The following is a 15,672-nucleotide window of genomic DNA, read 5'->3' on the forward strand; positions in this document are numbered from 1 at the left end:
CAAGAACCCTCGTGCCTTGGCGGCTAACTTCCATGTACAGGCCTACAGTACTCCTTTTCACCTACCCCTCTTCTGTTTATGTGTTAATGTAGTCTCAGGGTTTTGTTTAGCCCCTTTTTGTTTACTTATCTATGCTAAATGAAGAAATATTTATAGTTGTAAATCTTCAGTGTCCATTTCTCTCTTCTCACCTAATTGCTGGACTTCCTTATATCTGAATCATACTTTCCATTTCATTTATTTCTCCTCAGTTCCACTGCCTTTCCACCATCCCCTATAGGCACATTTCTTTTGTTTCTAGCACGTGCAAGTGTATGACAAGGTCTCCACCAGGTACCCTAATATGTAGTAAGATGCAGCTTCTAGCTATGTTTTGCACATAGTTTACATTTTAATATTGATCCTCCTGGACCTAAAGTATTAAGAAATTTCATTTTAAATGTCTTTAGATGGAGACTGTTCCCTCTCAACCAGGAAACCAGGCCATGCTTTTCCCTGAATTTAGCCCGTCTTTGTCCCAGGACCTCTGACAACTTGCTTTCCACTAGCTCTAATACAGACTGTAACCAGGTTTTTGCACAACTATAGTTTATTCAATTTGGGAGATCTGCTTTATCAGAAATAACACAAAATTAGGAATACTAAAACAATTTGAAAAGTGGATATTTAGAAAAGCAATAAAATAATAAACAAAATAAGAAATCACAATAAAATAATAGACAAAATATTGAAGTTTCAGGTCCCTTTCATCTTCAGTCTATTCAGGGGATTAGTCAGAATGCTCACATAAAATCGCTTCCCATTGATAACATGGTTTCCCTTCCCAGCATGAATACTCTATCATCCCAGGAACTCTCAGCATTCATTGAAGTCCATGTGAAGGAGAAGCTCACAACATAAGCTCATTAGCTTCAACCTAAACCTACCTGAAAATACAATATAGGACAGTCGCCTACAAGTCATCAACACCCATGGCAATCACTCCTGGAACCAAGAGTATTGATCCTGAGCCCCGTTTCTGCTGGTTTTGATTGGTCTCCTTTTCTCTCTGCCTAGGACTTTACAATGACTTTTTACCTCAGGCATTACTGGAAAGATGAGAGGCTCTCCTTTCCTAGCAAAACAAATAAAAGCATGACCTTTGACCACAGATTGATCAGAAAGATTTGGGTGCCTGACATCTTTTTCGTCCATTCTAAAAGATCCTTCATCCATGATACGACTGTGGAGAACTTCATGCTGCGTGTCGACCCTGATGGAAACGTCCTCTTCAGTGTCAGGTAAGGAGGGCTCTCAGTTGCTTTGCTTCCCTGGACCACAGGCATCTACACGGAAGCTGGTGGGCCTCACTTCAGACTACACTGACAACCCTGCTGTCGGTTTAATGGTGCTGAGGCACAAGAGAAGGTGCCATGTTCTCTGGTTCTAACACCCAGATTTTAAAAGATCAGTTTCCTATTCTAACTATAGCCATTCCGGGTATATGGGTATATGTTGATTGTACAAATAGACTGAAACTGACCTTTAGAAATACTTAAAAATCTGGTTTACAATTTTCTAGGTATGCAAATCTGCTATTCCTCTTCACCAGCTTCACCCCACCTCTCTACACCAAACGGTGTTTGAATCTGGGGCTAGCTAAATAATTGACTGTGTTCTTCATTTTTCACGAGAAGGCATAGTTATCATCCAAGTTAGTATTAATTTGTTTATTTCCTTTTCCTCTTTTTTATTTACTTTAGTTTCCTCTTTTTTGTTCTAATACTATGTATTCATAGCCCTCCATCTTTAATGTTCCATATGTTTTTTAACCAAATGAGTCCTCTACATACTGAGTGACATATTCTAAAAATGTTTAGTAAACCTGTGCCATTCAACTTTTTTAAAAGTCCTAGAAGTCTCAGAAGTTTCTGTAGTAGCCTGGAAAAGTGACATCCTAAAAGATATCCATCTCTTTATTTCTGGAACCTGTAAAGGTTACCTTTTATGGCAAAACAAACAAACAAACAAACAAAAAACCTTGTAGATATGATTAAATTAAAAATCTTAAAACAGGAAGATTATCCTGGATTGTCTGGTTGGCACTTGAATGCAGCCATAAGTATCTTTAAAATAGAAAGGCGGAGAAAAGTTGATAGACTCAGGAAAGCCGCAAACAAAGTGACCACAGCCAGGGAATACAGATGGCTCCCAGAAGTTGTTAGATGAATGGATTTCTCCCCAGAACTTCTAAGGGAACAAGAATTTTCTGACACCTTAATTTTGGCCTAGTGGTACTGACCTCAGACTTCTGGCCTTAAGAAGTGTGACAGAATAAATTTCTATTGTTTTAAACCACCAAGTGTGTTTTAATTTCATACAGTAGCAACAGAAAACTATTATAGGTTCTCTTGCCTATTAAAAAATCTTGTACAAAGGAACTGTTGCTTGCCATTTTATAAAGGATGTCAATGTTTTTCTAAGTGAAATTAATGAAAAGTACTATTTTCGATAGGACTTTTAAATCAGGAGTAACAGAAGACTTAAAAAATCCAGGCACAGCGGCTCATGCCTATGATCACATGCCTGTGATCCCAGCCATTTGGGAGGCTGAGGCAGGAACATCACAAGTTCAAACCTAGCCTCAGTAACTTAATGAAGGGCTAAGCAATGCACTGAGACCTTGTCTCAAAATAAAACAAAAAGGGCTGGGAATATGGCTCAGTGGTAAAGCACCTCTGGGTTCAATCCCTAGAACCCAAAAAGGCTCAAAAAATATTAAAGCCAGTTCTCACTAGGAATTGAAGGCAAAACAACAATATTTGGTCTAAGAATCAAGTGTTTTAATTTGTTTTGATGAGGGGACAACTGGTAAATGATTAACTCACTGGATTTTTCTTACCTTTCATATTCTAAAAAAATATTTGGCTCTTGACCATCTCCTGAAAGGTAATCTCTAATCCCTTGGAATATTCTACCGGATAAAAGTATTTTTTTGTTTAGCTGTAGTCTGTGGCTCAATTCAGATAATTCTACACTCACAATGTGACTTGTGGGGGTTCTGAGGGATATATGATATCTGTGTATCCTCTGGAGGGCTAGAGACTAAAGTCAGCCATGTAGGTAGTCAACCATGGCTCTATGACCAACTCTCAATTAAAACTATGGACACTGTATTAGACATTTAGCATCACTGTGACCAAAATACCATACAAGAATGACTTAGAGGAGGAAAAGGCTATTTGGCTCAGTTCAGTCCATGGTGAGCCGACTCCATTGCTCTGGGCCCAAGGTGAGGCAGAACATTATATAGAGGAAGGGCCTGGCTAAGGAGGGCTGCTCCAGGCATAGTGGCCAGGAAGCAGAAAGAGCAGGGGGAAAGGGCTGCAGGAAAGATGATTCCTTCCAGTGTACATCCCCTGTGACCCTTCCCCTCCATTCTACAGTTCCCCAGCTGCCTACAGTTACCACCCAGTTAGTCCATTCAAACTAGGATGGATTGATTAGGTTACAGCTCTCACAATTCAATCTTTTCACCTCTGAACTTTACTACATTAACATAAGGGCTTTAGGGAAACACCTAGTATCCAAACCATAATAGACACAGGCTCAGATGACCTTCCCTGGTTTGTCACACACCATTGCTGAGGGAATGAAGACCTGTCTACGTGACTCCACTAGGAGAGAACAACTGGAAACTCGCTCCTGATTTCCCCTGGACCCTGCCCTGTGCTCATTTCCTGTTGTTTATTCTAATTCTTTGATTGTAGTAAAGGGAACCATGAGTAAAAGGACTTTGCTGAGTTCTGTGAGTCTAATGAGTGGTTGACCTTGAGGGTGGTCTTGGATATCCCCAAACTCAGGAAGATTCAAAATTGTTGTTGGCACAGCTCTTCTAGCCAAAAACAGAGCCAATATAAGCTCAGAGTCTGATTACCTGGTTCCAGGCTTGGTTCTGACATTGCCTGGACACCTTAAATCCTTGCTCATTAATTTCTTTATGTGTACTATGTAGGAGATGGACGAGAAGACCTCAGAGGTGCCTTCCAGCTTTAAAACACTGGGAATGCACCAGAATGAATGTATTTCACTTACATAAAGCTGACCAGACTCTTCCCTAGCTTGGTGTTTTGGTGTATGACTAATGACAGTAGAATTCAGCCACAGAAGATAAAATAATATTACTCCTATGATTATCTCAGGAGCACCCTGGGTGGGAGCATCTGTTGCCCTTTTTTTTGTTGTTGTTGTTGGTGGTGGTGGTGGGTTTTTTTTTGTTGTTGTTGTTGTTTGTTTTGTTTTGTTTTGTTTCAGACTTGCTTGGAGGCCTTTATGAACCTCTGATCTGCTATTCTGGGTAGCAAAATTTCTACTTTGAGGCAAGATCATAGTACAGCAGCCTCTGCCCGAAGCCAGGAAAATCTAGGAGGATACAAAAATTGAAAAAAATAAACCTCATCAGCATGCAAGCCTTTTTGCTTAATAGCACCTGAATTATGCATTGTGCATATAGATCTATGACTAAACATGCTCCGGGCTTTTCCCCTCACTGCTGGAAAGAGAATGTCCTCGACTACATTTGCTTTGTGAAGGAAACCTTTACCTGTAGATTTTTTATTACTACTATCCCAACCCTTTATGACTAAAGACTACTTAAGTTTTGGTTTTTCAAAGAGCAGAAAATATTTAAATCTATTTAGAAATGTCTCACTTTGAAGTGTATTTTTCTGAAAACATCAGCACCAGAAAACACTGAGGGGGATGACCAGGAGATGATGAAATCAGAAGCAATTGTGAGAGCGGGAACACACTCATCAATCCGTGTCTTAAGCAATTATCATCCATCCTCCTGGTTTGCTTCCTTGTGCATTATTTGGACAAAAGATAGTAACGCCCATTTTCCATTATTCTTGAAAGGCACACAAAACAGGCGAACAATAAGGGAGCTTCAATGTTGCGTGCTAATTTGACCATATGGTTAAATGATCTGCAGTTCTCTTTTTCTCATTCTTTTTATAGGATAACAGTTTCGGCCATGTGCTTAATGGATTTCAGCAGGTTTCCTCTTGACACTCAAAATTGTTCTCTTGAACTGGAAAGCTGTAAGTTTTATTTCCTGATACAGTGAGTCCATATCATCTGAACACAACATCACATGCTTGCACAGAAATAAGTATGGTCTTAGCAAGCTTTTAAACATCTTGATGTGTTTTTCCAAAGTGGGGGGAATTTTGTTTTGTTTTGCTTTTGCTTTTACTAGCAATGATGGCAGTTTATCTTTCAAATGAGAAGATTCAGAGGAAAAAAATGCTTTCATCATTACTTGTTTATTGCAGTTTCCACAATTGTTATAAAGCTTCCTAAAAAGGTATATTCTTCTAACATTATTATATAGGATGACACACACTTTCCACATCTGGAAAGCTCTGGAATTTTATTCTTAAATCTAGTCACAATCCTCCATTAAGTGTATGGGGTTCCCCAGGAAAACCCCATTCTAGAAGTAGACCTCTAATCAAAGTTCTGTAAAAGGAATGCTTATCCCGCTCTTTGTCATTTACTTTGACCAACAGCTATTTTTGATAAGACATCTTAAAAATTGACTGCAATTTTTCATAATGCGACCAAAATGCTGGGATAGACAATGCATGTCTCCTACATATACATTCTTTCCAAGATCTATTAGAAACTTTCTATAACACAATGTAATTCTAGAAGAAAATTTCTTATAGGCTATGTTTATTTTTTAATTTTTTTTAATGGTACCAGGAATTGAACCTAGGGGTGCTTAATCACTGAGCCACATCTTCAACCCTTTTTTATATTTTTCTAGAGACAGGGTCTCACAGAGTTTCTTAGGGCCAAGTTGCTGAGGCTGGCTTTGAACTTGCAATTCTCCTGCCTCAGCTTCCTGGGCCGCTGGTGTTACAGGCGTGTACCACTGGGCCCTGCTCATTTTAGAATTTCATCCATGAGAGGTGCAGAATTTAAAAATCATGAGATCCTGGAGTCAACCCTGACACTGTGAAGCAATGCTATGGTGTCTCTCTGAGGTGACACCTGGCTTCATTTTGTGAGAGAAGGCACCTAATGGGGGAGCAGCTATTTGGAGAGTTTTAACCAGACAAGCTTGTGGGCATCAGACAAGCTTCCACACACTACTATTCATCAAGTTCTAATTTTTCAAGGATTTTTTTTTTCTTTTTAGAGGAGTGGATATGATCAGTCTATTAGCAAATGCTTGTCTACACATAAAATATATATGTCATTGGACCAGGCACTCATGTAACAAAACATGATTATAGGCCTCATGTAACTTCTAAGAGCTTTTTGCAGTTACAGGAATGGTATTGTCTTGTTTCAGATGCCTACAGTGAGGAGGATCTAATGCTCTACTGGAGATATGGGAACAAGTCCTTAAATACTGAAGAGCATATTTCCCTTTCTCAATTCTTCATTGAGGAGTTCAGCGCATCCAGTGGATTAGCTTTCTATAGCAGCACAGGTACAGCATTTTATGTGACCAATTCATCAGCATTTATAGAGCCCCTATTCTTTGCTAAGTACCACAACATATGAAGAAACCTGAATCCAAGCAAATGTCCTATTTGGCCAAAAATATCACCCAGCTGACTCCCTCTACTGTTCTAATACACCATTTCTCACCCCTCATTCAGACACCTCTAACCTTATGCCTTGCTTCCTCTCTGCCACCTCCATTCTATTCTCAGTACAGCAGAGTGATCTTTTGAAACATAAAGATCATAGCTCTTTCCTGCTTAAAAACTTCAGTGTTTTTCATCACATTTAAAACCAGATTCAAGCTTCTCAACATGGTCTACCTCCTGCCTGCTGCTCTGATCTCACCCAATGTCAAAACAGTGAATAGAATATTGCAATATTTCATGCTAAAAATGTGATATATATAAAGCATAAAAATCCATTTATATTATTTCCTGCACTGTGTAGATAGATATAGATATAACATATATAACAATGGTAATCATATTTCTTAAGATTTGAAGCAAAAGTATCCACAAATATAATCCAGCTCTTAATCCGCCCCACCAAGTTACTCCATTGACTCTACTGTCCCTCTATTTGTACTTGTCAACCTTTTGAGCCTTGCCAGGCAGACTCACACTAGTTGATTTATTTTTTCCTTCTGGTCATGTTTTGGAGTCTGTCAAAATTCAGACAAACTACTTACACTGGAAATTTTATTTCTTACAAAGATGCTTTGAAGTGTTTTAAAATAAATTAAAAATTCTTAACATTCAAGAAATAGAAAAATTTTGGTTCCTCAGAAAATTGAGAAACAATAGAATTAGGGTTGAATGTACAGTTGTACGTGGCATGAGATGGTGAATTATTCATAATCAATTTTTAAAAATTCAAAAAGCATTTTACAAAAGACTATATACATGTAATGCATTCTCATGTCTGTTATTGAAGAAAGTATTAAGCACATGTGTGTGCTTGTATATGTGTGCATTTTAAATGTCTACAGATTTAACCAAAGATTTATCTGAGGAGTGGGTATAGATTGGGGAGATTTTTTAATTTTATTTTAGCACTTTGTATTTTTTCATTTTGTTAATATGTACACATTTTGATGAGAAGAATTAAAAAGGATTCTAAGGGTCAGAAAAGATACAAGACTAAAGCATTTTGGAAGTTGTATTCAAATATGAAATTAATAATCATAACTGAGTTCCCTTCATCAAAACTATTCCCAAGGTTTCAGAAATATCATATTTAGACATTTATTTCAGTTCACAAATATGTGATAATTCTGGCTCACATTATCTATGAATTTTTTAACACGGTCTCCTGAAAGTCAAACTCAAGTGTCTTTCCCAGATTAGTATCCTGTCTAAATATATAAGCTTCATCAAAAATATTTTTGACACTTTTTTTTCATTCCTATCATTTACAACCATCAACTGTACCCACTACTCTCAAATCATCTATACAGAAAAACTCTGGTTAGAAGAGCTAGAAATATAGTTGTGGAATCTTAATTTACATTTTACAGCTGAACCACAGGGTCCTCACTTTTTTCCTTGGCTTCACTTTCAATGCTCTCATTGCCACGATACAAAAAAAAAAAAAAATGCTATCTGGCAACATTAACAAGTGGGTGAGGGCTTCTGCCCCTCAGCCCTTTCGATGTGCCTCAAGATCATGTACTCTGGATAGACAAAGAAAAAAGAAATGGCACCTGCCCCAATGGATTAGTTTTCATAGGATAATGCACTTGCTGAAAGTGTCTGTACTGAGCAGAGGCTGCCCAAGCTCAAACCCCAATCACTTATTAGCAATGTGGCTTTGGATGAGTTGTTTCATCTCTCTAACCCTCAATTTCCTCATCTCTAAATGGGTTTCATAATACTCTCTACCTCATAAGGTTGTGAGGATACGTGAATTTATATACCGAAACAACTTGGAGTACTAGTTATTTCTGAGATGGTAAATTCTCAATAAATATTAGTCAGCAGGCAACATCACCTCACCATCTTCATTAACATCATGATCTTTTGAATACAGTCTAGGGCTTTAGTGTCAAAGGCCATTGAAGCTAACAATTTTCTGGGTATAAAAACTTGCTTTGTCTTGGTATTTACTTACTCCTCCAATACTGCCTCTCTGTTTCATTTTCCTGGCTGCCAATTCTCCAGCCATTTTCTCTTTTTCTCTAATTTCTTTTTTTTCTACAGTGTGGCGGTTGAATGGAGGTAGATGGACCCCCACACACAATCCAAAATTTGGTTCAGATGTCAAACTGATGATGCCATGCGTGTGATAAATGATATGAAAAGAATTCTTATTCACATAATGGATTTTCTAGAAAGAGCAGCACAGGCTCCCAAGCAGGTCTAAAAGCAGGTGTAAAAAATGCTTTACTCTTGTATCAAAAATGTGTTGAGAGAACAGAGAGGCATGGCTGGGTTTTATGGAGGTTTGGGAGTGGAGCTAAGCAGGGGTTCCCTTTCATGTGTCAGGACTGCGTGTTTGACCTTCTCAAAGATACACACAAAGAGTGCACTTGGGCTTTTTTTTTTTTTTTCATTAGGAAGTAGAAGTAGGGCTTCAGAGCTCTCAGCACTCCCACGTCAACCTGGAGTCAGACTCTATTATGTTACTCAAAATAATGGCTCCACACTGTTTCAAGGTAGCACTACTTTTCCTTGTAGGTAAAGGAATTTTTACTGGTCTAGATTTAACCACAATACCATTTCCAGTCTTCTCTTTCCCTAAGAACCACAAGACAAAGTAGCATTTCTCCTTTCTGGTTACCCCCACCCCAATCTCAGAAGCTAGATAATCATTCTCCAGAAAAGTATGAATAAAGGAATGATACAAGATGGGGATATAGCTCAGTGGTAGAGCACTTCCTCTGCATGCACAAGGCCCTGGGTTCAGTCCATAACTTAAGAAAGATTGCAGTTTCCTAAATTTATTTCAAGACTTAATAATAAACTGCGAACCACTTAGTTGGTCTCTGTGTCTGTGGGTTCTATCTTCATGGATTTAACCCACCCTAGGCAGCAAATATTTTATAAAGGACTTCTATGCTGAACCTATACAGAATTTTTGTCATTATTATTCTATAAACAATACAATATAACAACTATTTAGATATTACTTAAATTATTAGGCATCACAAATAATTTAGATATGATTTAAAGCACACTGGATCATGTGCATAGGTTATCACAATTTTATGTGAGGGACTTGAGCTTCCATAGATTTTTATGTCCCAGAGGGTCTTGGAACCAAGGACAGATGATTGCAGATGTTTATATTCCCAAGGAATGATTATGCAATTATTATGACTTTCTTTATGAATTACTTTAATAGGTATTCCTTATTGCTTTTAACCTCACAGTAATTATATGAAGTTATCAGGGTAAATGTGGTGTTATTGTACTCTACAGTTACAATTTAAACTCTCAATTGCACACAATAATAAAGTGAGGGACACATATGAGATAATGTATAGCTCCAAAAAATGTATATTTTAACCTTATAATGAACTGAGAGTATCTTTCATTACCCCTGGAAATGAAGTTGTTTGGTGTTCTTGAATCGTATGTTCCTTCTTTTTTTCCAAAAAAGGAACTCTATTAGGTTGGCACCTTCTAGAATATCAGGCTTATTTCTCTTTTCTATAATCAAAGACAAACTCAATCAAATATCCATCTTTAGGTTACAGATATTTTAAATAAAAAGTATTGATAATCATATGTTTCTTAAAGCATATATATCAACTGACAATGAAAGTGAAAATTAGAATGTGGTTGAGAGAGAGAGAGAGAGAGAGAGAGAGAAAGAGAGAGAGAGAAAGAGAGAGAGAGAGAGAGTTAGAGAGAAAAGGATAATGAGCACTTAAGGATAGGAGACTAGGAGAAGAGCCTGCCAATTCCGTGTGGGTTAATCTGGTCTATATTTTAGGCCTCATACCTAAATGTTTGTCAGATCTGTCCAAAAGGTGCCATCTTGAGTTTTCTACAAAAATCATTACTAAAACGAGTGGAAAGGTTCTCTTAACTTTGTAATACCTCTGATTTTGTTTTATAATTTATAACCTATAGCCTCTGTTTTTAATAATTTCAATGAAAATAAACTGCATTTATCATAGAAAAACTAATCTTACCGCTTATTCATAGCAAGTGTATTTTCATGCTTATTCACTTCATCATTCATTGCTTTGTTTTTAGTGAAGATTAAAAGGTTGGCATCACAGTTATTGTGAAATAAAGCAAGGTAATATAAGCTGGAAACATGTGAGTGAGAAAGAAAAAAGCAAAGCAAGGTAAAGAATTGAATAAAATCTGATGTGTGGTCATTTAAGAATGGTGCTCAAAGAAGTCGTACATATGATCCCCCCCACACAAAAAAAATGGCTCTATACTTCCTTCTAATCTGTGTGAAAAGGGAAACCTGAACAAAATATCTGTGTGGATATGACCACAATTTGTGCTTTTAATCAGACCAATAACAAATACTACCAATAAGAGTCTATAACTCCAACAACATGAAAAGAACATTATCTTTTGGTTTATTTTTGGCGGATTTATCACAGTCACATTATGGTGTCCATGAGTCTTTAAAGTAATGAAAATAACTTAGGGATGGCCTTCTCTCTCCTGTTTGAATTTCTAGATGTCTAGATTCCAAGTTAGAATGCAATGACCTAGTACCTACTGTGAACTTTTTCTTTTAGATAAAATGTTCTCTTCATTTGTTATAGCTAATGAAGGGTTTGTTGACTATTACATGTAAGCATCAATCATGCGTTGAAGACTGTCCTTCTTGTAAAAACACAGCAAGTATAATATATTATCTTTAAAGGCCACCTCACATAATATAATTACCATTCATCCCTGAACTGCAGAGTCAAATAATTAAGCATGCTGGGACTGGGATTGTGACTCTGGTAGAGTGCTCATCTAGTACGTGTGAGGCACTGGGTTCGATCCTCAGCACCACATAAAAATAAATAAAATAAAGGTATTGTGCCCATTTACAAATAAAAAATAATAATTAAGCATGCTGAAGTTTAGGTCATGGAACAAACATTAGTGGAGTGCTACGCTCACTCGGGTTCCAGCTAGGGCTGGAAAAAGAGTTGCATTTATCCAGCTTCATATCCTCTAAGAGCTTTGAGTTTCAAGAAGCAGATCACATCACCAAGTGTAGTATGGCCAGAAGGAAGCCTGTTCTAATGGAAACTTTGGCTCTTTTTTGTAGGTTGGTACTATAGACTTTTCATCAACTTTGTGCTAAGGAGGCACATTTTCTTCTTTGTGCTAAAAACCTATTTTCCGGCCATGTTGATGGTGATGCTTTCATGGGTTTCATTCTGGATTGACCGAAGAGCTGTTCCTGCAAGAGTGTCCCTGGGTAAATAAATCTTTCCACATCTTGTAAAATGCTAGTAAGGGAGAAAGGCCAGGAGGCAAATATAAACAGTATTACATGGAGGGGGAAGAGAATGGTGGTTTAGTGGGGATGCTTAGCTATGCACATTAAGATTACAGTATTTACTTTGCCAGCATCTAGTGCAAATTGAAATTATAATTGGGCTCCTTTCTTGGGAACAGAGACTTTAGGGATGAAGCCTGTGCTGTTGATCCGTCTCTGAATAATGGTAAGGAAAGAAGGTGAATTATGAATCATAAACAGTCTTACTTCAAAAGGCTCTCTTTTCCTTTCAAAGAATCCCTCTCCCTTACCTGTGGTCATTTAGCTTTGCATGAAAAACCCTTATATCATAAAAGAAAGAAACTTTAAGCTAATTCACATTATGTTGTTAGTATCTTAATAATTTTCTGGGGGAGGTGCAGAGAATGCTTGAAGTTGGGAATGTGAGTGCTGATTAGAAATATGGGCTTAACTCAAAGGCCAAAGTCAGAAGCATCCATAGTGGAATGATAGGTGCTGCAGCACATTAGTTGGCATGAGATCTCAGGTGGAGAGACAGTGCCAGCCTCATTAAGTCACCACACAGGGTGATTATCTACTCCATCTAGTATTTTCTATGCCCCTGTCACACACACTGATTTATGGGAACCATTTCAGACCCACTTAGCGGTTATAGAGTCCTTACAAAGTAGAAGGTGCCAAGCTAAGCACTTAGATGACATGTTACTTAATGAGAACTGGAGTGAATCCCACTTGCTTTCTTGACTGGTTCAGGGCAGAGCTCCCTCATTTCATCTAATTTTGTTCTTTCACCTGTAATGCTCTATCTAGAGGGAAGACTGTGGTAAGTGCTTCACAATCATTGCAATTATCACACAATTCATTCCAGAAAGGATGGTTTTGAAGTTAATGTTCACAAATTATATGCATACTTCCAAAGATCATTTGAAAGACATAAATTATTAATATTAATAATTTGTTCACCTCTTCCCCTTATTAAAAGCTTCAATCTGCAAGCATTTGAGGTTTGCATATCTGCAAGGAAAACATACCATCTGAATGAGTAATTGAATTATTTTGACTCTGTCTTCACATCAGAGCATCAGTGTCCTGACCTCAGTACTGCAGCAGGGCAGCATAAACCCAAACAGGAGATGAGGGGCACATTTCTAGCCCTAAGGACAGGATGGAAAAGGCACTCTGAAAGGTTATGAACATGATTTTCAGTGAGATTCCTCAAGTTGACTCCTGATCTTAACACTATGAGAATGACAGCTATATAGCAGTTCTGGGGCAGGTTGAAATGAATAGAGAACATGGACACACTACTTTTAAGTTGTTCTAGGAATTCTATACTTCTTACATCCACATCTGACCACTTAGAATTAGAAAATTCTATGCAGATTTATGTAAAATAGTATACAAATAAAAATGTACCCCGTCCTTATTAAAATAGAACAGGCATTCCTATAATACTGCATCTTCTCCAGGCTTAAGATTTCTACCACCCTAAAGTTTTTCTCAGAGATATTTTGCCCTGTGTTTTACTCTGTCTTCCAAATGCTCTGCCACTCAATGCCCTGAAAGTCCCGAGACTACTCTACCCACTCAACTTGCCTTTTCTCAGCTGGTTCACCTTCTCTGCAGAATTTGACTTTATTAAACATCCTCTCCAAGTCTAGAACCAAGGACAGTGGTCAAGAGTTCAGCCTCATCTTCCTCACCTGCAAAATGAGATTATTAGTAATACTTCCAAAGGTCACTCAGATAATTTAAATGGGAGAATTAGTATCAACTGTCTATCTTGATGTCTGGTCCTTTGTATTGGATGAAAACAATACATTTGTTTTCCGTGCTCTGGTTTTTCTCCGCCTGCAGATATATTTCTCTTTCCTGATTTTTACTTCTTCCTTTTACTCCTTAAGTGTGAGTAACTCTCTCTCAAAGATTTGCTCATTTTGGAGTTTCCTATCAAATCCTTTTGGTCCCCAGTTACTACCCTTATGAATGTAAATTACAAATCTGTGTCCTTGTGTCAGATCTTTCTCTCAAGTTCCAGATGAGTATTTCCAAGTTCCTGCTGGATGTCACCTTCAGGTTCTAAGGGAGCTCAGCATCTTCAGAAATGAACAAACTACTGCCTCTTCCCACCTCATTTTCATTTACTTTCTTTACTTTTCATTCTTTTAAGGGGCCCACAATTCACTGAGTCTTTTATCTTTGAAGCCTCAATTTCCTTCTTAGTCTTCAGCAATGGTTCTCAAACTCTGGTGTTAGGACTTAATTTATACTCTTAAAAATTCTTGAGGACCCAAGAGAATTATATCTAACATTCTTAGCCATAATAGATTTTAAAACAGAAATATATATATATATATATATATATACACACACATATACATATATGTATAAATTTATACATGTGTATGTATAAATTTAAGGATAGCAATAATAAAGTCATTACAAGTTAACATGATAAAATATTGTATAAAATAATTTTTAAATAAAAAAATTAGTGTAGCATTGTTTTATATTTTTGCAAACATTTAACATCTTGCTCTAGGGCAACTGAATTCTTATCCTTGCTTCTGTTGCAGGACTGGAGCCTTCAGGAAACTGAGTTAGTACAAAAGCCCCCTCTTCGAACTTTGATTCTTGTGATCATGTCAGAAAGATTTTAGATGTGTCACTCAGAGTAACAGGCAATGAGTTTATTGAAGTGATAGAAAAAGGAAAAGGGATACTCTGAAGGAAGAGAATGGGTCCTCTCAGAGAAGAGACAACAGTGTACCTCTCCTGCTCTCCAGTTTTATTGTGGATCTCAGAGAAATTTCCAGAAAGTCTCACCCAGGTTGTTGACTGACAGCAGAATGACATCAGACTTTCAAGTCCCTACAACCCTGACAACTCTCAGTGACTTTAGCCCATGCTGCCTGGTTCTAATTGGATTCTTAGCCATACATTCCTACAGATTTTATGGTTAGAAGAAATTATCTTTATCTCCCTGAATTACAGGATCTAATCTCTGAAAAGGATCACAAACTCACATATATTTCCCCTTCATGTTAACTTGGATTTTTGTTTTTGTTTGTTTGTTTTTATAGTAACAGGCATGAGTTTATTAGAAGGAACAGGAAAGGGGAAAAGAGGACACTCTCAAGTGAGAGGAGTGGGTCCTCTCAGAGTGGCAAACTCCACCGCACCTCTCCTGTCCTTCAGTTTTATTGGGATTCCTAGGGAAGTTTCCAAAGAGTCCCACCAAGTTTCACCTCTTGACTTAACTGACAGAAATAGAAATTGCATGGATCACCTCAAAGAGAGGATGGCATGGTGCTCAGAGTTGGGAGGTTTAAGGATATTGGGTCTCCTGTTTTGTTTTATACTTTGAACAGCCCTCAGCAAGTTTTCTTTGTGAGAGTTTAGACATTTTGATTGTCAGAATGATTGAGGGTTGTGATAACTTTGGTGATAAAGGAGGGTCCAGGCCACCTGGTAGAGTGTGACATGATCCTGAAACAATATTTTTCTTAAGTGGATGTAATTTTGGCTAAGGGAGATTTTAACACCCCTGGGCCCATCTTCCAGGTGTTTGCCTTATTTTTAAGGCTCCCATGGATTTTTGTCACCCTTCATTGTCCTTTCCTTTCTTACCTACTCATGGCTAATGAGCTACTTAACATTACTCCCCTAGAGGACTCAAATTCCTAAATTCTTTTACAGTGTTTATATGTTGATTAGATCAGGGTACTTCCTGCTGAGACA

At 37.6% G+C, this 15,672-nt stretch overlaps 1 protein-coding gene across 1 annotated transcript in view; it reads left to right on the forward strand.

Moving 5' to 3' along the window:
* Positions 1-15,672, forward strand: part of Gabrr3 (gamma-aminobutyric acid type A receptor subunit rho3) — a 49,878-nt gene that overhangs the window by 22,834 nt on the left and 11,372 nt on the right. Inside the window, exons 4-7 of the mRNA XM_046455396.1 lie at positions 1,057-1,280; positions 4,999-5,081; positions 6,344-6,484; positions 11,737-11,889. Of these exons, the coding sequence (XP_046311352.1) occupies positions 1,057-1,280; positions 4,999-5,081; positions 6,344-6,484; positions 11,737-11,889 (601 nt within the window). The remainder of the gene's footprint in view (positions 1-1,056; positions 1,281-4,998; positions 5,082-6,343; positions 6,485-11,736; positions 11,890-15,672) is intronic.

Source organism: Marmota monax, unplaced genomic scaffold, assembly GCF_021218885.2.
Source record: "Marmota monax isolate L192 unplaced genomic scaffold, Marmota_monax_Labrador192_F-V1.1 WCK01_AAM20220418_F8-fsc00053, whole genome shotgun sequence".
In the NCBI taxonomy this organism is placed as follows: Eukaryota; Metazoa; Chordata; class Mammalia; order Rodentia; family Sciuridae; genus Marmota; species Marmota monax.